We start from the raw sequence: 25,221 nt of genomic DNA on the forward strand, positions 1-25,221 counted from the left end.
TGAGATGGCTGAAGACTGCTTTAGGAAAAAAAAATGGACGATCCATCCCAAGTTCTGTGACAACTGAATCACTCACTGAAAAGTCGAAGCACCCTACGAAAAGGACTTCACTCTCATCAGCCAATCATCCAGAGATGGGAATACCAAAATACCTCCTTTGCGCAAAAATCGCCACCACCGCCACCATCACCCTGGGGCTGTTGTGAACCTAAAGAGTAGAGCCTGAAACTGAAAATGGCAACCTAGCACTGCAATTTTCAATAAGTACTGAAGATGTGAAGATAAGCTTCCATTATCTCCCAAGAGGTCAGAAATTTTCCTTTCTGACCCAACATGATTAATGATCTTAAGGTTTCCATCTTGAAATGGGCTAATTCAAGATGTCATTGAACTGCTTCAGGTCCAATCAGGGGCAAAGGACCCATCCTTTGTTGTGGGACCACAAAGTAAATGGAGTAACATCGTAGTCCTTCCTGGTCCTATAGTACTGGAATTACAGCCTTCAGGTCAAGAAGTCTCCACAAAGTAAACTTTACATCCTCTCTTTTCTCAATCACATGACAAGGAGAAACCATAAAGTGTGGAAATGAGAGAAGCGAATTCCAAAGTTTAATTTTTTTTTTCCTTCTCGGACTCAAAGATCCGTCGTAATTTAGGCCTATCTCTGTAAAAACGGAGACAGATGTCTGCCTAACCCTAATATGAGAGATAGAGACACCCAAGCCCTCATTGTGCAGTCCTAGAGGAGCTGGAGCCTGCGGCTCCCTTCTTACCTCCTTTCTTGAAGCAAAAAAAATTGGAATTACCGTTCCTGAGAACTCCTGCCTAACCTGAATCTCTCCGAGTTTCGATACCTACTACAAAGGAAAGTAACTCAGAGACAGGACCTTTTTTCTAGCCTCCAAGAGCAACGGGCCCTTTTGAGTCTTTCCATGCTTCAAACATGTCTTCCAGCTATTTTCCAAACAAAAACCAACTCTTAAGGGGTAGCTAAATCATGTTAGTCTTGGAGATTAAGTCCGCTGATCAGTTGTGCATTCAAAGAAGTCACCGAACCGCTATTATGGACACCACTTCTCTGGCCAAGCCACGCACAAAATCATAACCAGATACGCTGCTCCTGTTCTAATGGAAGGGATTTCTCCCTTAGCTCTTACTGGGCATCCTGCACCAGGTGCACTTCAGATCTCATAACAATACAGCAACACACTCACAGTCTCAAAGGCTTATTTAAGCATAGATTTTATCTTTCGATCCTGTGCATCCTTAATAGCCACCCCCACCTTCCACCAGGATGGTGATCCTCTGTCATTCAGCACACTCCTACTTGTACAGACTTCAGTCACAAGCAGTGCAGAGCACTGTTTCTCCAAGCTGTGAAGCCACTGCCACCATTTCAGGCAAAAAACAGTTTTTCCCACTCCACTCAAACATCCCAGGTTCAGCACTGAATGCAAAACACCTCTCTGCTAATAAGAAATTACTACTTACCTGATAATTTCCTTTTCTTTGGTCCAGACAGATGACTTCAGAACTAGTGAGTTATGCACCTCTACCAGCAGGTGGAGATGGCAAAAAGCTGACATCACAGTATAAATACTCTTGCAGTGACATCAGCCTGCCAGTATTCTCTTCAAAAGTTAACTGTAGACATACTAGCAAAAAACTTGATTAATAACAAATAATCTTTTCAATACTCAGCCAACAGAAAACTCTGAGCTCAGAGAAAGAATACATCAACACTAGTCTAGGGACTGGTCTAACACTTACCAGTAACCCCTGGAACCCGTAGCCATGCAGGAGAACCATAGCACAATCATTCGGCAGCCAAGGGTGGGAAGCTGAATTCATCTATCTGATCTAAAGAAAAGGAAATTATCAGATACGTAGTATTTTCTCATTTCTTAGCGTTCAGACAGATGAATTCAGAACCGGTGGAATGTACCCAAACTACTCCCGAACAGAGCGGGAGGCTGTCCGTGGTCCTGTCAAAATCACATTTGCAAAGGTTGTGTCCTCCCAGGCCTGCATAGACGATAATACCTGGAAAAGGTGTGCAAGGAGGACCACGTCGCAGCTCAGCAAATGTCAATAGGAGACGACAATCTAACTTCCGCCCACGACACTGCCTGAGCCTTAGTGGAATGAGCCCTAACCTAACTAGCAGATCGATACTGTAACGTGCGGTTGAAGATTTCCCGTCCGTAACACGCTGTGGGCGCACAATTCGGACGCGTAAGGCGATCCTGCGATACAGTCTCCAGTTTCACGCGTCCTTAGCGCTTCTTAAAACAGACACATAACCCTTTCCGCACCCAGCATGTATATGATATGTAAATGAACAAATTAGCTGTTTAATGAAGGAATTAGCTATTCCCCTCCGATACTGTGACGCGCGCTCAGATTATCTCCTTAGTAACCCGCTATTTTTCCACGGCCTTAACGTGTTAGTTTACCGCCTACCCTCTACTAGGTGTTAGTGTGGTGTTCGAACAGCTACATAGCGGAATGTACCATGGACGACCTATATATATATATAATATATATATATATATTTGCAGCGTAAAGTGTAGAAAAACAAAAATATGTATAAATACCTGTCACTTTCCGAATCCCCCAGGCGTGCGGTCATCCAGGTGGCGGCGGAAGCCGGCTGGCGGATGGGCGCCTGTTCATCCAGGCGGCGGCGGGAGCCGGGGGGCGGGTGGGCGCGCGTTTGATCAAGGCGGCGGTGGGAGCCGGCGGGCGGGTGGGCGCGCGTTCGAACAAGGTGGCGGCGGGAGCCGGGGGGCGCACATTGGTTTCAGGCTGCCGGCGGGCGCCTGTTCATCCGGGCGGCGGCGGGAGCCGGCGGGCGCGCGTTCGAACAAGGCGGCGGTGTGGGCCGGCGGGCGGGTGTTTGATCCAGGCCGCGGGCGGGTGGGCGTGCATTCATCCAGGCGGAGGGAGCTGGCGGCGAAAGCGACCTCTGGCAGCCCCCGCCGGAAGTGAATGAATGCGCGCCTGTGCGACCCGTGCGATTTTGGCGCTCAAGGCGTGACGTCACGACGCCCGACGTCACGGCATGTGACTGCCTTGAGCGCCGAAATCGCACGGGTCGCACAGGCGCGCATTCATCCAGGCGGAGGGAGCCGGCGGCGAAAGCGGCCTCCTGCAGCCCCCGCCGGCAGTGAATGAATGCGCGCCTGTGCGACCCGTGCGATTTCGGCGCTCAAGGCAGTCACATGCCGTGATGTCGGGCGTCGTGACGTCACGCCTTGAGCGCCTGAAATCGCACGGGTCGCACAGGCGCGCATTCATTCACTGCCGGCGGGGGCCGCCGGAGGCGACTTTCGCCGCCGACTCCCTCCGCCTGGATGAATGCGCGCCCACCCGCCCGCGGCCTGGATCGACCACGCGCCCACCCGCCCGCCGGCTCCCACCACCGCCTTGATCGAACGCGTGCCCACCCGCCCGCCTGAAACCAACGTGCGCCCACCCGCCCCCCCGCCTGGACCCAAAGCGCGCCCACCCGCCCGCCGGCTCCCGCCGCCGCCTGGATGACCGCACGCCTGGGGGATTCGGAAAGTGACAGGTATTTATACATATTTTTGGTTTTTGTTTTTTTACACTTCCTGGTGCCTGTCATTTCAATTGTCAGTTGAAATGACATTTGAAATGACAGGTACCAGCGCACCCAGGTTACTGTATAGGCGCTGTATTAAGTGCCTATACAGTAAAATGGGTTGCGCAGGCCTAACCCTTCGCCTAACGCTTCACAGACGCGGCATGCATTTGCATGCAATTAGAAGAGAGTATCGAGCGCTAGGTGAAGAGAACTGTGCGTGCGGGGAACGAGGGTGCGCCTGGCAATGCCGCACTCTTTCAAACGCGGCATAACTGTATCGACCTGTAGGTAAAGCAAAATTGCTTACCTTGTAATGGGTGTTATCCCAGGACAGCAGGATGTAGTCCTCACATATGGGTGACGTCCCTGACCAAGCCCTATTCCGGAAAAAACTTCAGTCAAAGTTTCTAGAAACTTTTGACTGGCACAGTGTACCCACTGAGCATGCTCGGCATGCCATGATATTCTCAGCCACAGGGGTCTCCCTTCAGTCTCGTTTGTAGCAATAAGTGTTAGCCAAAAATAAAATAAAACGTATCAGACCCAACTTCGCAGGGTGGGGGGTGGGTTTCGTGAGGACTACATCCTTCTGTTCTGGGATAACACCTATTACAAGGTAAGCAATTTTGCTTTATCCCAGGACAAGCAGGATGCTAGTCCTCACATATGGGTGATTAGCAAGCTACAGAATGAGTCATCTTTATATTGGACCAACAGTGTACAACTTGTGCAACAGGCACAACAACTGGTGTACTGTTGGGAAAAATGAGGCAGCCTGAAATCACGAAAAGTTGGATGTGGAAGGAGATGGATTATACTGGAAACAAGTTTTTTTTAAGACAGATTATCCATAGGCTGAATCCTGTCGTCCTTCTTTGTCCAAACAGTAATGAGCTGCAAAGGTGTGAAGAGAACTCCATGTTGCGGCTTTACATATGTCAGCTATTGGCACTGAACGATAGTGTGCTACTGAAGTTGACATTGCTCTTACTGAGTGCTTGGAGAGGGAGGCCTGCTTTTCATAACAAAAATGTATACAATCTGCAAGCCAATTAGATAGAGTTTGTTTGCCCACCGGTTTTCCAGGTTTGTTTTGATCAAAAGAAACAAAGAGCTGATTGGATTTCCTATAGGACTTAGTGCGATCTAAGTAGTAGGCAAGCGCACGTTTACAATCCAAGGGGTTTAAAGCCCTCTCTCCTTGGTGACAGTGTGGCTTGGGGAAGAAAGTAGGCAAGATGATGGATTGATTCAAGTAGAATTCCGTAACTACCTTGGGTAGAAATATTGGGTGTGTACGGAGTACCACGCGATCATGTAAGAATTTTGTGTAGGGTGAGTATGTGACAAGTGCTTGTAACTCACTAACCCTTCTAGCAGATGTGATGGCTATTAAGAAGATAGCCTTCCAAGTGAGAAATTTTACATCACAGGAATCCATGGGTTCAAAGGGAGAAAGTATGAGCCTCATTAAGACTACATTAAGGTCCTATTCCATGACCGGTGGTCGGTGTGGGGGTTTAAGATGAATTAAACCTCTGATAAATCTACTAATGAGGGTTTGCACTGATATTGGTGCATCTCCGACGGTATTGTGATAAGCTGAGATCGCACTTAAGTGTACTCTTACAGAGGAGGTTGGTAGACCAGAGTCTGAGAGATGCCATAGATAATCTAATAAAGATGATGTAGTGCAGGAAAAAGGGTCAACACTGTTTTGTGTGCACCACGTGGTAAACCGTTTCCATTTGGCACGACAGTTCTTTCATGTGGAGGGTTTACGTGAAGCTACAAGCACTTGAGAGATTAGTTGAAAGACTGAGAGGTTGTAGAATCAAGCTTTCAACATCCATGCTGTGAGGGATAGGGATTGAAGGTTGGGATGATGCAACCTGTCCTGATCCTGAGTTATGAGAGTGGGTGCTTTGCCCAGGCAAATTGGTTCCCTGATCGAGAGGTCTAGAAGTATGGGAAACCACACATGTTGGGGCCAATACGGGGCTATGAGTATCATGGACCCCTTGTCCTGTTGTAGCTTCACTAGAATTTTGGTTATGAGCGGTATCGGGGGAATACGCGTATAGAAGGCCTGAGTTCCAGTGGCGAGCAAAGGCGTCCCTGGGTAAGAGATTTTTCTGCTTGAACAGGGAGCAATAATTGTCCACTTTGTAATTCAGTTGTGATGCAAAGAGGTCTACTGTTGATTGGCCCCAACGTTGAAAGATCTTGGTCGCCACTTTTGGATCCAGAGACCACTCGTGGTGGAATTGACAACTGAGGCGATCCGCCACTATGTTGTGAATGCCTGCTAGATAAGTGGCCCGGAGAAACATTGAGTGTACTAGGGCCCAGTCCCAAATGTGTGCTGCTTCTTGCTGCTTCTTGACAAAGGAGATACGAGCCCATACCTCCCTGTTTATTGATGTACCACATGGCTACTGTGTTGTCTGTTTGTATCAGGATAGTCTCGTCGAAAAGGCAGTCCTTGAACGCATGCAGCGCATAGCATATAGCTCGAAGCTCTAGGAAGTTTATCTGAAAGGTAGCTTTGAGTTTTGTCCAAGTGCCTTGAGTCTGCAGATGTCCAATATGTGCTCCCTACCCCAAGGTGGATGCATCTGTAGTTAACGTCACTTGCGCAATTGGTTGCTGGAAAGGTAGGCCTGTGAGCAAGTTGTCCATGTTTGTCCACCATAGGAGCGAGGATCGTAGTTGCTGAGTTACTTGAACTGGATAAGACAGTGGTTGAATGGCTTGTATCCATTGTCTTTTGAGTGTCCACGGCTAATCTGGCCATAGGAGTGACGGGAACTGTGGAGGCCATGTGACCCAGGAGAGTGAGGCATTGATGAGCTGTCACCTGTGCTCATGTGCACAGAGAGCCTGCTAAGGATGCGAGAGCCTGTGCACAGTCTTTTGGAAGGAAAGCTTTTGCTGTTATGGTGTTTAATTCTGCTCCAATGAATTGTAACAGGCGAGATGGTATGAAGTGGGATTTCTGGTAGTTGATGAGGAATCCCAGTGAATGGAGTAGAGTTATTGTGAGCTTGAGAGATTTGAGAGCTCCTTGCTGTGTTTGGTTTCTGATTAGCCAATCGTCCAGGTAAGGAAACACGTGTATGCCTTCCTTGTGCAGGTGGGCAGCTGCCACAGCTAGGCACTTTGTGAACACTCGAGGTACTGAGGCAAGACCGAATGGTAGCACCTTGTATTGGAAATGTTGACGTCCCACTAGGAATCGCAGATACTTGCGATGAGGAGGGAATATTGGAATGAGAGCGTAAGCGTCTTGAAGATCCAGAGAACAGAGCCAATCTCCTTTTTGAAGTAGAGGTAGCATGGTGCCCAATGATACCATCCTGAATTTTTCTTTTTTTAGGAATTTGTTGAGATTTCGGAGGTCTAATATAGGACATAGGCCTCCTGTTTTCTTTGGAATGAGGAAATAACGGGAGTAGAATCCTCTGCCCTGCTGAGGCTGCAGAACAGGTTCCACGGCCCCGGCTCTCAGAAGGGTGGACAATTATTTTTGTTGAGTGTGGATTGGTTGTGTACTGTCCAAGACGAGGTGGGTGGACCATCGTTTGGTACAGTGAGAAAGTCCAAGTGGTACCCTTGAGATGTTATGGAGAGTACCCATTGGTCTGTGGTGATGCATGACCAATTGTGCTGGAAAAATATTATCCGACCTCCTACTGGCAAACTTGGGGTCGGATTTGTAAATAGACGTCTGTTCTCTGGCAACGTTCCAAAACCCCGAAGTTGCCCCTGTTTGTGGACGGGGTTGAGCTCTAGGTGCACTTGGTTGCCTAGGCTGCGCTCTTTGAGGTGGCCTAGATGATCGTCCACGGGCAGGAGGTGGATAATAACGCCTCTGCTTGTAGTATGGTCATTTGGAATCTTTCCTTGGGAGTCTTCTTGCTGATGTTTGAGACTCCTGAGGTACAGAGGACAGTTGTTGCAGTGTTTCTGAGTGCTCTTTTAGCTGGGAAACCGCTTCCATAACCTTATCCCCGAAGAGATTGTCTCCTAAACAAGGGAGATCAGCCAGTTTCTCTTGTATTTCCGGTCTCAGGTCCGAGGCCTTGAGCCAGGCCCATCTTCAAGCACTTATACCTGTGGCCGACAGTCTCGATGCAGCTCAAAACAGTCGTACGCTGCACGAACTTCGTGTTTGCCAGCTTCTAAGCCTTTGTGTATTATGGAACTGAAAGAATCCTGGACCTGCTGAGGGAGAGTTTCAGAGAGTTCTTGAATCTGTTTCCATAAGTTACGCTGATATTGAGTCATATATAACTGGTTGGACGCAATTCTGGAAACTAACATGGATCCCTGAAACATTTTTCTGCCTAAGTTGTCCAAGAATCTATTGTCTTTACCTGGTGGAGTTAAGAATGAGGCTTTATTCATTTTGATTTCTTTTGTGCTGACTCAACTACTACTGACTGATGAGGTAACTGAGCCTTCTGGAAGCCTGGGATGTGTTGGACCAGGAATGTTGTGTCAGTTCTTTTATTTACTGGTGGTATGGTGCAGGGATGCTCCCATAACCTGTGTAGCAAATCCACGAGGACTTCGTGAACTGGTATTGCTAACACCTCTTTAGGTGGGTCCACGAACTGCAACACTTCCAGGGTCTTTTGTCTGGTGTCCTCCTCAGATTCCAGCTGAAAGGGAATGGTGTCAGCCATCTCTTTGATAAAATTCGAGAAGGACAGATCTTCTGGAGGGGATTTTCTTCTTTCCTCTGGAGGAAAGGGTTCTGAAAGGACTTCCTCTGAAGAGGTATCAGTGTTAGGATCATCCCATGTATCAGGTGTATGCAGTCGAAGAGGTGTAGATGGTATAGGCACCTTTGGCATCGACGGTTTTTCCCTGGGTTTCGACGGGAACAGTGGGGAAAACGGTGGACATGGACGTGGAACTCCCGATGGACCTGGGAGTGGCTCCGGCATTGGAGGTTCTTCTGCTATGTCCTCCTCCCTCAGTGCTGGCATCGGTAATTCCGGAGATTTCACCGGAATGGCACCGATGAGAGTATCCAATTTTGCTAAAATTGGTGCAAAAAGGGATATATCCGGCATCGGCGGAACCGGCAATGGGGGTCGGTAATGGCATCGATGGAACCAGCGATGGAGTCGGTACTGGCATCGGTGTGGGCACCGGTGATGTTAGTGGAACCGGATCTGGTGATGGCGCTGGCCTCAATGGCGGACTCGGTGCTGGCATTGGAGGCATACCGAGGAGCGCATCCCTAACAGCCTGGCGGATATACCCGTCCAGTTCTGCCCGCATAGCTGGTGAGACCAGAGCAGCTACGGGGGGAGGCAGAGAAGGCGATACCGGTATCTCCACAGGGCCCTGTGGAGGTACGGTTCCCGGCACCGATATCGGTGGGGATCGCCTCGGGGTGGAAGGCATCAGTGTAGCATCGTCTCTCCGAGGTTTCTTCAGCGCTGATTCAGGATCTGTCGATGGAGCACCAGTTATCGGATCACTCTCGGGATCGTGAGGCCTCCAATGTCGATGTTTCTGCCTGTGCTTGATGCCATTCTCGATGACCAACGTCGATTTTATCGAGGATTTTTAAAGGGTTGGCGACGGCCGATCCCCCGCCTCATCCGGTCTTCGTTTTTTTGAGGATGATCTTCCGTATCACTCCAGCCGGAGACGACTGCGTGGACGTCGATGTCAACGGCATTAATTGTAAATGGAACAGGTGCTCCATTTTCTACATCCGGAGTCTTCTGCCTTTCGGCGTCATCTCGGCGCATTTTGGGCACTTCAAAACGTCGTGTCCCTCACCGAGACAAAGTACACACTGTAAGTGTGGGTCCGTTATGGACATGGTACGGCAACAAATCGGGCATTTTTTAAAACCCGTAGCCATTTTGAGAGTCGGACAGCCGTCGACGACTTTCTGGCTAATATTAAACAGTTCCAGAACCGACGGAAAGACTTACCGCGATGGTAAAAGAGGGAGACCCCTACGGTGTCGAAGTTTTTCAACAAATTTTTTGTATAGTGAAATTCACCACACAGGACTGCTAGAACCGCGAGGCTAATGGCTTCACGGAAAAAAGAAGACTGAAGGCAGACCCCTGTGGCTGAGAATATCGTGGCATGCCGAGAATGCTCAGTGGGCACACTGTGCCAGTCAAAAGTTTCTAGAAAATTTGACAGAAGATTTTTTCAGAATAGGTCTCCGTCAGTGATGTCACCCATATGTGAGGACTAGCATCCTGCTTGTCCTGGGATAACACCAAGGCATACAATAACTGAGGGAAAATAATTAAATATTGGTTCCCCAACATACACAATTACCCCATATATAAGGAGAACCTTAAGTAATATAGCATAAATAATTTTAAAACACACATTTATTAAGAAAGACACATCCTAATACAACCCCACTAAATACATGTCCAACCACACATTTAAAAACATCACAAACATGGTCAATTTGGTCACGAAACTTGAAGTTTCGTGACCAAATTGATGAATTGAGATAAAGCTTTGATGAAGTTGAAGTGAATTTAAACTTTTGGAGAAATTCGTGACTTGGATACAAATTTTTGTGCGGTCCCTCGTTGGACACACATGGGATATTAGAAGTTTCCCCTGAGGAAGCCTGCTTGGCAGGTGAAACGGAGATCTTCGTCAATGGAGGAAAGCTGTGGAGTTGAAAACTACGAGAATCTGCACTTATAAGCACTTTAGTATAATATATGTGAAGATTCAGTTGAATGATATACTGTTTATGATTATATTATATTTATAAATATTCACTGCCTATATGATATTCATTTCTATCTCTTGCAGAAAGGAAGTGATGATGTCACTTCCGCTTTTTGAAGTTTCGTGACCAAATTGATGAATTGAGATAAAGCTTTGATGAAGTTGAAGTGAATTTAAACTTTTGGAGAAATTCGTGACTTGGATACAAATTTTTGTGCGGTCCCTCGTTGGACACACATGGGATATTAGAAGTTTCCCCTGAGGAAGCCTGCTTGGCAGGTGAAACGGAGATCTTCGTCAATGGAGGAAAGCTGTGGAGTTGAAAACTACGAGAATCTGCACTTATAAGCACTTTAGTATAATATATGTGAAGATTCAGTTGAATGATATACTGTTTATGATTATATTATATTTATAAATATTCACTGCCTATATGATATTCATGTTTGTGATGTTTTTAAATGTGTGGTTGGACATGTATTTAGTGGGGTTGTATTAGGATGTGTCTTTCTTAATAAATGTGTGTTTTAAAATTATTTATGCTATATTACTTAAGGTTCTCCTTATATATGGGGTAATTGTGTCCTGGGATAACAGCTTTTCAGCATCCACATATGTGGCCATGACTACCTCCTTATTCCAGTGAGTTACTGTAGTCCATGAAACTGGCTCGCCCTGTTTACCTCCACCATGAAGGACAAACATGTAATCCGTCTTCCAGAAAGGTTTAGAAACCTCCAGATACCTCACGATATGTCTCTTGACATCCAAGGGCCACAACAAGCGATATTTCTCCACATCTCTTTCCCTATCCAGATACGGCAGGGAAATGGACTGATTCAAGTGAAAATCTGAAACCACTTTTGGCAAAAAAGAAGGAACAGTATGCAGCTGTATCACCCCTGGAATCACTCGAAGAACGGCTCCAGGAAAGAGAAGGCTTGCTGCTCGGATATTTGACGCACAGAACAAATCGCCACAAGAAACACAGTTTTCAAGGTCAGTAACCACAAGGAAAGGTTATGCATCAGTCGAAATGTGGGCCCACTAAGAAATCCAAAACCAGATTAAGTCTCCACAAGGGTGCCAGCAACCTCAAGGGAAAACAAAGATGTTTCATTCCTTTCAAAAAGCAGGCCACATCTGGATGAGGCCATAAGAATTCACCATTTACCTGACCACTGAAACAAGCAAGAGCCACTACTTGCACCTTTAAGGAATTAAGAGCCAACCCTTTATTCAATCCATCCTGCAAAAATTCCAAAATGAGGGGGATCTTAACTGAATGAGGATCTTCACACCAAGCCTCAAATACTTGTTAAACCAGCACATAAGCTAATAGAGTGGAGAACTTTCTTGCTCGTAGCAAGGTGGCAATCACCGCAGTAGAATATTCACACCAGTGAGTGAGTCCTCACAAGGGCCAAAATGTAAGACAAAATCGAATCAGAGGGGGACTACCAGGGGCCTTTCGCAGATGCGCATACCATGGTCTCCTGGGCCAATCTGGTGCCACCAGAAACACCATCCCTCTGTGAATCTCGACCCTTTGATTCATTCTGCCCAACATGGGCCATGAGGGTAAAGCATACAGCAGCTTGTCCTCCATTCATTCCTGCACAAGAACATCGATACCAAGTGACTTTGGGTCTCTCCTGCAACTGAAGAATTGAGGAACCTTCGCATTGCGAGAAGCTGCCAGCAGGTCAAGAAACGGAAAGTCCCAGCAATCCACTATTAGCTGAAATGCCTCATCTGACAATACCCATTCTCCTGGGTCTGGACTCTGCCTGCTGAGAAAGTCTGCTCTTACATTGTCTTTTCCTGCAATGTGCAAAGCCAAGATCTCATGAGGATGCACTTCTGCCCATTCCATAAGTTGGTCTATTTCCTGCAACACTTGCTGGCTCTTGATTCCTCCCTGCAGACTGATGTAGAGCACTGTCGTTTCATTGTCCGACATTATCCGGACCGCTCAACATGGCAGAGAAGCTGCCAGCAGCTTCTCTGCAACAGCTGAACTGCAAGCATGAGCTGAACTGCAGCAGCTGAACTGCAAGCATGACAACTGGACTGCCCAGGCTTCTAGACAATTCATGTTCCAGAGAGACGATTCTGCACTCCAGTGCCCTTGCACTGTCAGTACCTGACAGTGAGCTCCCCAACTCTGGGGCTCACATATCTTGTGAGTAGTAGGCCAATCAGATTTTAGGGAAACCCCCTTTCTTAAATGATCCACTTGTAACCACCACTGTAGCTAAGAGCAGACCTCCACCGGCAGATGAAGCTGAATCGAATAGTCACGAGACTGAGGACTCAAATGAGACAGCATGGAGTGCTGAAAAGGATACATATGCGCACCCTTGCCCACGGCACCACTTCCAGGGTCGCCGCCATAGGTCCGAGCACCTGTAGATAGGACCACATTGTCGGGTGTATTGTGTTCGTCAATAGATGCACCTGCGCCATCAACTTCTGAATACGACCTTCTGGCACAAAAACCCTGCCCTGCTTCTGTTGAACCGAACACCGAGATACTCTAGCAACTGAGATGGCTGAAGACTGCTCTTGGCCAGGTTCACCACCCAACCGAGCTCCTACAACAGGGAGATCACCTTTCAGGTCACCAGGTGGCTCTCTTCCAGAGACTTGGCCCGAATCAGCCAGTCGTCCAAGTACAGGTGTACCAGGAACCCATCTTTTCTCAACTCTGCTGCCACCACAACAACCTTGGAAAAAGTTCTGGGCGCAGTGGCCAGACTAAAAGGTAGTGCTTGAAACTGATAATGACCCAAGACCACGAATCGCAGAAAACTTTAGTGCTCTAGCCAGATGGGAATATGCAGGTACGCCTCAGACAGATCCAAGAAAGTCAGAAATTCCTCCAACTGCACAGCCATGATCACTGAGCACAAATTTTCCATGCGAAAATGAGTCACCCACAAATGATGGTTGATCCCTATGAGAACCAGGTTGGGACGAAAGGAATCCTCCTTCTTGGGCACAACGAAATAAATGGAATAACGACCTGTATTTTCGTGAGACATGGGCACCGGAACCACAGCCCTCAGACTGAGAAGCCTTGACAATGTACACTCCACCACCTGCCTCTTCTACAGGGATTGGCAAAACATCATGAACACTTCCCGAGGAACACTGCTAAATTCCAGCACATATCCATCTCGTATCACCTCCAAGACCCACTGGTATTGACATGATTTTTACCCACCTCTGATAAAAGAGAGAGAGGCTACCCCCTATCTCCTGTTCTCGAGGATGGGTCAGCACACCTTCATTGTGAGGTTCGGGAAGTTCTACTACCTGAGCCTGCGCCCCTCCTGGGCTGTCTGGGACGAAAGGATTAAGACCTACTGAAAGGCCAAGTCCTCTGAAAAGTTGCTCCTCTGTAGGGCTGAAAACATTTGGATCCCCTAGTACACAGGGTCTGATTCTTATCCTCCGGCAATTGAGGAACTGGAGACTTACTCCACATACCGGCCATTTTCTCCAATTCACTCCCAAACTAGAGCGAACCTTCAAAGGCCAACTTTATAAGGTTAGCATTGAAGGTTGCATCGGACGACCAATTTCTCAGCCATAACTGATGCTTGGCCACTGTTACCGAAGCCACCCCTCTGGCTGAGGTGTGGACCAAATCGCAGCTCACATCTGCTGGCTCCATAACAGCCCTGGAATTCATTCCAGACTTGTTGGCCTCCTGAGAGAGACGTAAACAGGAGGGAGCCACCGGAGAATAACAAGAAGCTATCTGCAAGGTTAATTCCACTGCTTCAAATGTTTGCTTAAGGATGGCCTCAATCCTTTTAGTGTGCACATCCTTCAAGGCTGCTCCTCCTTCCACGGAGATAGTTATCCGCGTAGGGACTGCACACACAAGCACATCCACTTTCGGAAAACACAAGCGCGCTCTCACCACTGGATCCAGGGGGTACAGTCCTTCCAAGACTCAACCCCCTTTGAAATTAGCCTATGCGGCTCCCCATTCAAGATCAATTATTGAATGGCTTTCATAACCCGGAAAAAACAAGAGGCTTTACACAAACAAACCAAAATGGGACTCTTCTTTGGCTCAGACATGGAATCAGCCCAGGTACTCCCGGCATCTTTAATGTCTGGGAAATTAGTCTATAATTCATCTCTATGAAAGAACCAGTCCCGGAGGAATTTCCCCATCTTCCAGTAAGGATTGGCTTCATCATCTGTGCCATCCGGCTCCCTATCAGGAAGAGCAGCTGCTGATCCAGAAGTACTTTGGCACTTAACCAAAGCATCAGGCATGCGGGAGGTCACCACATGTGATTCTGACCTGGCAAGATTGATCGGGGCCAAAGACTAATCCTTGAAAAAATTCCATCCAAGAAAAGGCAGAAGCATCCATGCCAAAACCAGGAGGCACCTATCCCTGTGTCCCCTGAGCTACCTTCCCCCCCTGACGAACCAGTTAAGGGAGTTCCAAGGTCAGGTGCCCCTTCTAACACATCTTTATCCAGGCCTCATCAGACTGGGAAGAACCGGGCTTAGTAAAATCAAACAAAGGCAATTCACCCTGAGCCTCTAAGCAGCGCTTTCACAAGTTAACGGGAAAGCCAGACTGAGATGTCCAAATATGACAGGCAGTATAGAGGAAAAAGTGCTTAGGTTTCTTAGTTACAGGTGCCATTAGTCTGTCAGTACACTTAACAGATGACTGAAAGGTGTGCATCCTGCTGAAAACACACTGCAAAAATATGTGTCTAAAAATTAGGCATTTCAATCCTAGGTGTCCAAAATTTAGGCATCCCAAACTTAGGAGTCCCAAAGTTTTAGCACAAAAACCTAAGTGTCCTAGCCCAGACTATACAGGCAAGTGCACGCCGAAATTAAACGCTGCTACCAATTGGATGCCTACGCAGGCATGCAACTAAGCATCCAAAAACTGGGTGCACAATTTAGTCGCATAGCCAGACGTACTCGCACAAACAGACAATCCTAAAGAAGGCGGCCTAACTCGCAGGAAAAAACAGCGTGAAAATGGACAAGGCACTCATCTGAGGGACCACGGAAATCACCTCAGGAATTCTCAACTGGGGGAAGGACCAATTGGTATCACCGCAGGAGAGCGGGGCAAATACATTTTCCTTCTTTTTCTCATTCTAAAACTTAAGCAATCCCCAGTAGGGAGATGTACGTCCACCAGCTGATGGAGATGGAGAATACTGGCAAGCTGTCACTGCAGAATATTTATACTGTGATGTCAGCTTTGCTCCATTTCTATCTGCTGGTAGAGGTGCATAACCCATTGTTTCTGAAGTCATCTGTTTGGACGCTAAGAAATATGGTTTTTGTTTGTTTGTTTTTTGCTCCACTGCAGCTTAGCATAAGCATCTTAAGTGAGAAATAGTAGCCAAAAGAGAAGACTTGGAGATGAGAAAAAAAGAGGAGAGAAGAAACCTTGTATGCTTCAGGACTATCGGCAAACTAGAGGAGAGGCTGCAACTGCAGGAATTTCAGGAGAGTGTACTTGACTCGACTGAACTGCCTCCCAGGCCCTGTTGCCAAAGCAGTAAAGACAAATCCTCCTCCCACTTGCAGCTTTGTCTTTTTTTTTCTTAATGACTTCAATTGACTCTGTCCTGCAGAGCCGAAAAGTAGACACCTTAGCTCTCCCTCAGTTCCCTGTGGGTCCAATATGGCCACCTTTCCCATATCTAACATGCGAAAACTAGTCAAAAAACAGCAGCAGCAACCTACCAGGCAGGAATCATAATTGCAAATGCAGTCCCCAAAGGAAAACCCTGCACTGACCCAGACACTGCCATGGCAAACCTATTAGGAACTGTAGGACTTAAACATGTCTTTTGGGCCAAGGACACGAGGGCCAAATCACACTTCACTGCTCCGTGGGTTTAAAATGGCTGCCGGAACTCCTTCCAAATGTAGATACAGTGGACAAATTGTTTGCCTGACTGAGCATTCAGCCACAGGCCTCCCAGATTAAATTCCCTGCACAGAATTCCCTAGACTCTATTGCTATCGCAGCTGTACTTCCCCCCACTCATACCTTTTTAAAAGTTCCCGTTGAGGAAAGTGCAGCCTTTTCATGCAGCCATCATGATCCCTGAGCAAGAGATCGCCATCACCAGAAAGGGAAAAATTAGTCTCTTTTTGTTGACTACTCACCCAGGCTCACTCAGACCACTGAAAAAATGGTCAGCCTCCTGCTGCCATGGACACTAGCCACTGAGTGGCAACAAACTTCACCTTTAGCCACTTTTTTTTTTTTTTTTTTTAACTTTATTGCTCCTTCACAAAAACAGCCCAAAAAGTGGCAGAAAAAGGGGTGGCCTGAGAGCCCACGGGGGAATAGAAACAGATGAAAGCCTATCTGAAGCCCCTGATCCTGGTCAATTCTACTGAGGGAAAGAGTACAAGGCTGTCATCTCAGAAGCAGATTGAATTTTTTTTTTATTTTCAAACAAAGGCAAGGACTCTGCTCCACTGAGGGAGGGAAACCAAGTCTTTCACCTCAGGAGCCCCCTCCCTTCTATTTTCCTATTCAGCCTACCAGGCCATCATCCACAGTATGGGATGATTGTCTACCATCTGCTGGAAACAAAGAATACTGGTAGACTGGTGTTACCATGGATTTATATAAGGGGTGACATCAGTGAGCCTTTTGATCTCTATCTCCATCTGCTGGTTGGCGTCATTTGGACTGGTCTGACTGGATGAAGAGGATGCTCTACTTAATATTCCCTGTATCTCACAGACAAGATGAGATTTTAAAAAAATCCAATGTCTTGAAGGTACTTGATGATGGGAATACAGGACTCCACAACAAATTCCTAGAATAAGCCTTGACCAATGGAGCTCTAGTGATGGTATACAAAGGAGCAGCAGGAAAATGAGCATTACTGAGATATTAGGGATTCAGCAAAATGAGCAGTGACCTCCAGAATTGAGGTACAGTCCCAATAGGAGACAGTCACTGAAATCACAGTGCAGGGGTATATGGTCTGAGCAGTAGAACAGACACTGGTGTTTCAGTGTTTGGCATACAGATTTCCAATAAAAATAAATGGGTACTGGACGCTAAATATCAAACATACAAGGTCTAAATAGTAAAAGAGGAAGCAGAGAAATGAATTGGTTCTTACCTGCTAAATTACATTCCTGAAGTACAGTGGATCAGTCCAGACAAGTGGGTTTATGCATCCCTACCAGCAGATGGAAGCAGAGAACAAAACTTTGAGCCACTGCTACATAACCGAGAGTGCCACTTGCAATCCCTCAGTACTGACCTGCACTCAAGCCAAAATGTCTACCTTATACCCCAAAAAACCTTGGGCGAACAAAGACTTAAAGATGAAGCCACCTGCAAACTTAACTTTAATTTAACAAAACCTTAATTTAACAAAACCTATACCAACTATGTACAGTTTTCATCACTCTGATCAAATCAAATGCCAGCTCAATCAGCTTAGCCATATCCAAAAACGAGAAAATCTTTTCGTCAGAAAGGGACGGGTCTCTGGACTGATCCGTGGTACTTCAGAAATGAAAATTAGCAGGTAAGAACCAATTTTCCTTTCCTGTTCGTAGCCCAGATCAGCCCAGAAGAGTGGAATGTACCCAAGCCCCTCTATTCTGGGCCGGGACCCGAAAGACCCGCGCACAATACATTCTCCCCAAACATTGCTTCCTCAGGGGCGCGCATATCTAAGAATTGTTTGGTGAAAATGTGAAGAGAAGACCATGTCGCTGCATGACAGATCTCCTGTGAACAAAGCAATTGACACTCCGCCCATGAGGTTGCCTGCACCTTAGTGGAATGCCCTCGCAACCGGCCAGCCCTTGCAGATGTAAGCCAAAGCGATCATCTCTTTTAACCAGCGAGCAATCGTGCCCTTGGAATCCTTATTGCCCTTCTTTGCTCCACTTAACAGGACAGATGATCCGATCTCCAAAAGGGATTCGTGACCTTGAGATATCGCGAAAGGATATGATGCATATCCAATAAGTGAAGTTCCCTAGCCATCGAAGAATTGGCAGCTAAGTTCGAAAAGGAGGGAAGCTTGACCTGATTAAGGTGAAAAAGAGGACACTGCGAGAGAGGAGAGTTGGATTACCTGAAGTGAGGAGGTATCCCGGCCCTGCTTGCTTCATTCCTGGATATCTGCCTGACTTCCTGTGCCGCTTCGGAGGATGAGGAGAGCCCCTGCCCTTGTTCCGGGTCTGTCGCGCCCTTGACGTCATCAAGGGGAGGGACCGGTAAGGTCAAAACCGGACCCCCCTGCAGCGCGCCGACGACGCCGGCGCGCTGCCGAAGCTGTGCACGCCGAAGGGGCGCGTGGCTTTGTCTGGATTCTTAGAGTTTTTCTTTTCCTGGACTTTATTAGGATTTTCCAGCGATTGAAGATTTAGTAATTTTTTCATTACTCCTCTCTCTTCCTTCAATCCGAAAGACAATAGATAGGGTAATAATCAGAGTTAGTCATAAAGAGTGAGACAATATTGCTTTCATTTCTTATGCCTCATACCAAACGGAAGGCCCGAATAAGGGAGGCTATGGCCTCGTCTCCCCTACCAGGCCCGTCCCAACCTCAGATTTCCTCATTCTTTATGTCAGCATCAAATGAATCACCGGAGGAAAAGGTCACAGTGGAAACGGATCACGAGCGAGAATCCGTGCTACAGGCCGAAGCCATCTCCTTGAGCCCTGGAGCTCTCCCAATACCCCAACTCCACCAACTGCTTTAAAAGTTATTCTTGGGGACTCTCTGAGGAGAAATCTCCAGACTTAAATGTTATACCTAATATTGAAAGGGGAATGGGGAACCTAGCTGCAGGGGGTGAGGAGGATATACCTAAAATGAATGTTATTATACCAACTAAAACTACTGAAGTAACCAAGGACATACTCTGGGATGCGATTAAGTCTCTTGAGAAGGCAATAATAAAGTTGACCTGTATCAATACAGAATCTCAACAGAAAGTTTCAGATTTAGAAAAATCTATTTCCCATCATAATGATAGATTGGAAGTTCATGATGAACAATTGAAAAAAAATAGAAACTTACCAAAATAATATAGTTAAGATGGAGATGTCTAACTTGAAAAAATTAGAATATATGGAAAATAGCTTAAAATATTCCAATTTAAGGATATTAAACTTTCCATATTTAAATATTTATTTATTTATTTCAGATTTTTATATACCGATATTCTTACATAAAATGTAAATCAAACCGGTTTACATAAAACAGTATAAGTAGGAAATATAATTCCTTTGTCTAATACAATAAACATTTATAATTAATCTATTTAACATGTTAAAGACAAAGATAAAAAGTTGGGGGAAAGGGTTAGTTACAAAAATAATATTGAATAAGGCACCAAGGGTTGCACGAAGGGGAGCACAAAGGGGAAAACCCCTTTGTCGCACCCCTTCGTCGCGCGACGCACGGCGCCTGATGGTGATGAGTTTTTCAACCGTCGAGGAAACTTTCGATGACGTCGTGGGAGGGGGCGTGGTCTCTCTCGCTCTCTTTCATTTCACCTCGCGATTTTCTTATTTTGATTTTTTCTTTTTGAATGGAATAAAGTTGATTGCAGAGGCCTAAGGTGGAAAAAAAAAGGCTTCCCCGCTCTTCTGCGCCTGATCTTGAATATTATGCCCCCTAGAGAAATGTTTAAGGAATATCTAGAGTATGTTTTGAAAATGCCAAGCCAGTCCATTTGACCCTTGGCAAAAATACATTATATAATACAAAGAGCACGAACAGGGGACTCACAACCAGAGCAGTCCATGAATGTATCAGATGTCTTAGAAATAACTACTGAAACTGATATATTGTCAAGAGCAACTTTATTTGTTTCATTTGTCTTTTCATCTGAAGGAGATACAATATTACGATTATTTCTTCACAACAGATTACAAAAATTCCATGGCCAACAAATTTGGATGTACCCGGACCTAGCAAGGGTAACTCAGTTAAGAAGACAGGAGTTTCTTAGGTTAAAATCTGACACCCTTGCAAGGGGGTCAAATTCTTCTTACGGTATCCTTGCAAATGTGAAATATGGTATAAGGAATAGAAATATGTTTTCTATGAGATTAATGCCTTACAGGCATTCCTGGATACCCACCCCCTAAATGTAGCAAATTGTTGAGAGCAATAAATAGATTTGTTGCGTCTCTGATTTTCTTTAAAAAGTAGAGAGTGTTATATACTCTCTTAAATGCCTTGTTTCGCTCAATTTAAACAACTAATGTCTTACAGTTTTTTCTTTAAGAAATAATACTGACATGGACTGTATGAGGATTTTTTCTTGTTGCTGTGTAAAGTTGATATTACTGTATATTCATATCTTAGCATGTACATGTAACATTGTGGTTATAATTGTTTGAAAATTAAAAATTCAAAATTAAAAAAAACAAAAAGAGGACACTATCTTTGGCAAAAAGGAAGGAACCATGTGTAACGAGACCCCATCGTCCAAAAATCGGAGGAAAGGGTCCCTACACGACAACGTTTGCAGCGCTAGCCGAACAGAACCAGGAAAACAGTCTTCAGGTTTAAATCCTTCGACACCCTCCGTATTGGCTCAAAAAGGTGCCCACACAGCACCTGAAGAACTAAATTCAAATTCCATGCCGGACAGATCTTCCATACCAGATGACGCAAATGCTTTGCCCCTCTCAGGAAACGAGCCACATCCGGATGAGACGCCAGTGGTCTTCCCTGAATCCTGCTGCCCAGGGAACCCAAAGCTGCTACCTGGACCCGAAGGGATGTATACTGTTTAACCCTTTAGATAACCCGCATTGCAGAAAATCCAAGATCTGCGGGACATCCACCTATAAGGTCTGCACTCTATTCAGCAAACACCAGGATTCGAATACTCTCCACACCTGGACATAAGACATTGAAGAGGAAGGCCTTCTCGCCTGAAGCAAATTTGCAATCACCAGCTCCGAATATCCCTTCAAACGGACCCGTCGCCTCTCAAAAGACAAGCCGCTAGACAGAAGTGATCTTTCCGGTCTGAAAATACAGGTCCCTGGCGAAGTAACCCTGAGAGATGGGCCAAATGAATGGCTCAGACTACCGCCAGATGTAGAAGGTTCACAAACCACGGCCGAAGCGGTCACTCAGGCGCCACCAAAATCACTCTGTCCGGATGAATTTCGATGCGCCTCAGCAACCATCCTAACAAGTGGCCACGGAGGAAAATCGTACAGCAAGAGGTGTGTCAGCCACGGTTGTACGAGAGCACCGATGCCCTCCAATCCAAACTCCCTTTGTGACTGAAAAAGTCGATCAGTTTTCACATTTGCCAGGGTTGCCATGAGGTCCAATCACTGGATTGCCCCACCTTGCTTGCAGCAAGGTGAAGGCTTCTGTCGACAACTCCCACTCCCCCGGATCCAGATGTTGTCTGCTGAGGAAGTCCGCTTCCACATTGTCCACTCAGTCTTATGAGAAACAGCTAGTCTCTCCAGATGTTTCTCCGCTCACACGAGCAGCTCCTGCGCTTCCAGCATTACTAGACTCCTCTTACTACCCTGACAATTGATGTACACTACTCTTGTCGCATTGTCCGAGAATACTCGCACCGACTAGCCCCGAACGAGGGGAAGAAACGCCACCAAAGTCTTGCGCGCTGCCTGGTTTCCAGTCGACTGATCAACCAAGCAACCTCCTCTGGTGACCACTGACTCTGGGCCAATTTCCCTAAACTGCCCCCCATCCAGAGAGGCTAGCATACATGGTTACCAGTAGCCAGTCGAGTATTTCCAGATCCATTCCCTTCTCCAGATTGTGCCACGACAGCCACCACAATAGATTGGACCTGGCATCCTCTGGCAATGGTAAAGGAATCTGAAATTCCTCCAACAGCAGATTCCACCAGGATAACAGAACCCCCTGCAGAGGACGCATGTGAAAAAAAGCCCATGGCACTAAATCCAGCATAAAAGCCATAGCCCCCAGGACCTGCAGGTAATCCCAGACCTTAGGCACTGCCATGCTCCGCAATCGAAGAACCTGACTCTGAAGCTTGAGAACTCTCTCCGAAGTGATCTTCGTGGCATGGTAAGGTAAGCAGGGAAGCAAAATCAGCTGAGTGAAGAAATTTACCCCCACCGGAGATCCGGGAGAACTCAGCAGGCTCGCTCTGTTTCAAAAGTATTTTGTTTTTGGTTTGTTTTTTTTTTCTCAGAACTGTTCAACCAGGAGAATGTACGTCCCTGGGCTTAAACAACAAGCAATAGCTCTCATCAGAGGAATTAACCGTCCCTGGAATTCAAAGGGGGACGGGACCGGCTCACCGGTAAATCCCCCCAACTCACCGGGCTGTGTCAAGATTCTCCGGGTATTAAGGCCATAGGGCAGAAGCCCAGCCTTGCCTGCTATTATAAAGTAATCTGTCACCTTTTTTTTTTTTTTTTAACTTACTACCAGATGATCTAGTCAAAGGAGCTAAGGATAAATAATCCCTTCACTTAATTAATAATCAAGAATTTTGTAAAAGATCAGGACTGCAGGTTATGCCATACCTCATCTGCTGGAGTCAGAGAAATACTGAAGGATCTCAGGTGGCACACAGGGTTATCAGGGGGTGTCTTTCAGCTTTTCCTCTGACTCCATCTGCTGGAAGGGAGGCATAACCCAGCGGTCTGGACTGATCCTGGTACGTACAAGGAATAAAGGTTTATGGACTTCTCCAGGAACGTTTCCAAACCTTTTTTGAACTCAGGTAAGCTAAATACCTTAACCACATCCTCCAGCAATGAATTCCAGAGCTTGTATGTTGAGTGAATAAAAATCTTCTCCAATTTCTTTTGAATGTATACACACACCCACACACTACCCACATCTCTTCCCCTCTCATACATTCATATACATACTACTGCAATTCAGCCAACTGCACACAAAAAGCACCTCTATCATCAACCTTAGCTTCTGCAATCTGCTGATCACACATAAATACTTCCTGTGGTTACAGAATACTTCCCTGAACATTCCAGAATTTTCCCATTCTTATGGAAAAGTCTGTGGATGATATGGCCTACCTGCATTTTCTATTTTGTTGATTTTAATCTTGAACAAGGCTGAGAGGCATAATCCATGGCTGCCTGTCCCTGATTCACTGCACATATGCTACTCAGCAATGGGTTAAATAAGCATGACACATAGTGAAGCCTACAATGCAAGACAAAGCATTCATTCTATGAATAAGAAACATAACAGCTAGCAAGAACAATTACCTTGGGCCTGTTTATGAGTCAGAACAGGCCCTGTTCTCTGTATGTGTGTCTTCAGCAGCTGGGTGGTTATCTGACTGGACTTCTGAGCAGGTGACAAACTAGTCATTTTAGTCTTGGGACTGGAGGCAGGGCTACTTGAAACACTGGACAAGTCCTTCCAAAATGGGAAAAGCAAACAGAAGGAAAATAGTCAGGTTCATTCTCAATATGAAAGCACAAAGGCCTATTTCAGCCAAATAGCTAGAGGCATACAGGTTTCTCTTAGGCTGGATTCTCTATCAACATTTTAATTTCACTCTTCAGGCCTTCCAGTGTCAGGTACAATTCAGCTTTATTAATGCAATTTATTGAATCTCCACACAACAGCTGTTTCCTAGAATGTTTATTTTTGAGGTTGAAAATTGCCCTCGCTATGCCTAAGTGATATCTGCAGATGAAAAAGCACTTTACCCATGTAAATCAGCTGTCTGAAAATTATCCACCCTCAATGCAGCAAGAAGTCCACACACTGTTCTACAATGCATGTACTTTTAGCAGCATGCTTGAAGATGTTATTTAGGCCAGGAGAGGAAAAGTATATGCATAAATTACAATGTCAAATCTACACACATTTTTCAAGCAAAACTGTACTCATAAAAAGCAGGTGCAAGTAATCTCACATTGTATCTGCAGCAATTTTCAAGGAGAATGTATATGTGTACCCTAGTTACTCCAACACCCGAATGTTCATGACCTGATCGCTCCTGCCTGAGACATGCTCTTGACCAGCCAATTGTCCAGATACATGAAAACATACCCTACCAGTCTGCAGAGGTGCACCGCCACCATGGCAAGGCAGTTTGTGAAGACCCGTGGGGCAGACGCAAGCCCAAACAGCAACAGTCGGTACCGGAAGTGCTGTGTTCCCACCACAAATCGGAGATACTTCCTGTGACTGGGAAAGATCTCGATGTGAGTGTATGTGTCCTTTTGGCTGAGGGAGCATAGCCAGTCTCCTTTTTGCAAAAGGGGGATCAAGGTGCCCAGGGAAACCATTTTGAGCTTTTCTCTTTTTAGAAACTTGTTCAAGACCCTTAGATCTAGTATGGGATGGAGTCGTCCTGTTCTCTTTCGAATCAGGAAGTACCTGGCGTAGAATCCCCACCCTCTTTACCTTGGTGGTATGGGCTCAACTACTCTGGCTGCTAAGAGGGAGGAGAGTTCCGCTTGTAGTACCCTCCTGATGCGTTACTGGCCCCTAATGTAGGCATGGATGGCAATTTGGTGGGACATCCAATAGATTCAATTAGTACCCCTGGTGGACGATGAACAGAAACCGCTGGTCTGAGGTTACACTGGGCCACTGGTTTGTAAAGAACTGTAGCCTGCCCCCAACAGGACAGTCCATTATCCCGGGTACGGGGCAACTGGCTTATGCTCCCTATGGCCCAATCAAAAGCCAGTCCCCAGAGTTGACCAAGGAGCTGGCTAGGGTTTGGGGGCTCTCTGCTGCCTGAATGGCCTCAGGAGCCCTGATGGTGTTGACAGGATCGAGGAGAGAGCATAGTACTTCCTCTGGCAAAAGAAAGACTTCCTTGGCCCCGGTCTTGATGGCCTCCTAAAT

At 46.3% G+C, this 25,221-nt stretch overlaps 1 protein-coding gene across 6 annotated transcripts in view; it reads right to left on the reverse strand.

The window, feature by feature from the left end:
* KANSL3 (KAT8 regulatory NSL complex subunit 3) overlaps positions 1–25,221 on the reverse strand; it is a 331,289-nt gene that overhangs the window by 161,356 nt on the left and 144,712 nt on the right. For all 6 annotated transcript variants that reach the window (XM_029604292.1, XM_029604291.1, XM_029604289.1 and 3 more), the window contains exon 14: positions 23,619–23,772. In XM_029604292.1, the coding sequence (XP_029460152.1) occupies positions 23,619–23,772 (154 nt within the window). The remainder of the gene's footprint in view (positions 1–23,618; positions 23,773–25,221) is intronic.

This window comes from Rhinatrema bivittatum, chromosome 5, assembly GCF_901001135.1.
Source record: "Rhinatrema bivittatum chromosome 5, aRhiBiv1.1, whole genome shotgun sequence".
In the NCBI taxonomy this organism is placed as follows: Eukaryota; Metazoa; Chordata; class Amphibia; order Gymnophiona; family Rhinatrematidae; genus Rhinatrema; species Rhinatrema bivittatum.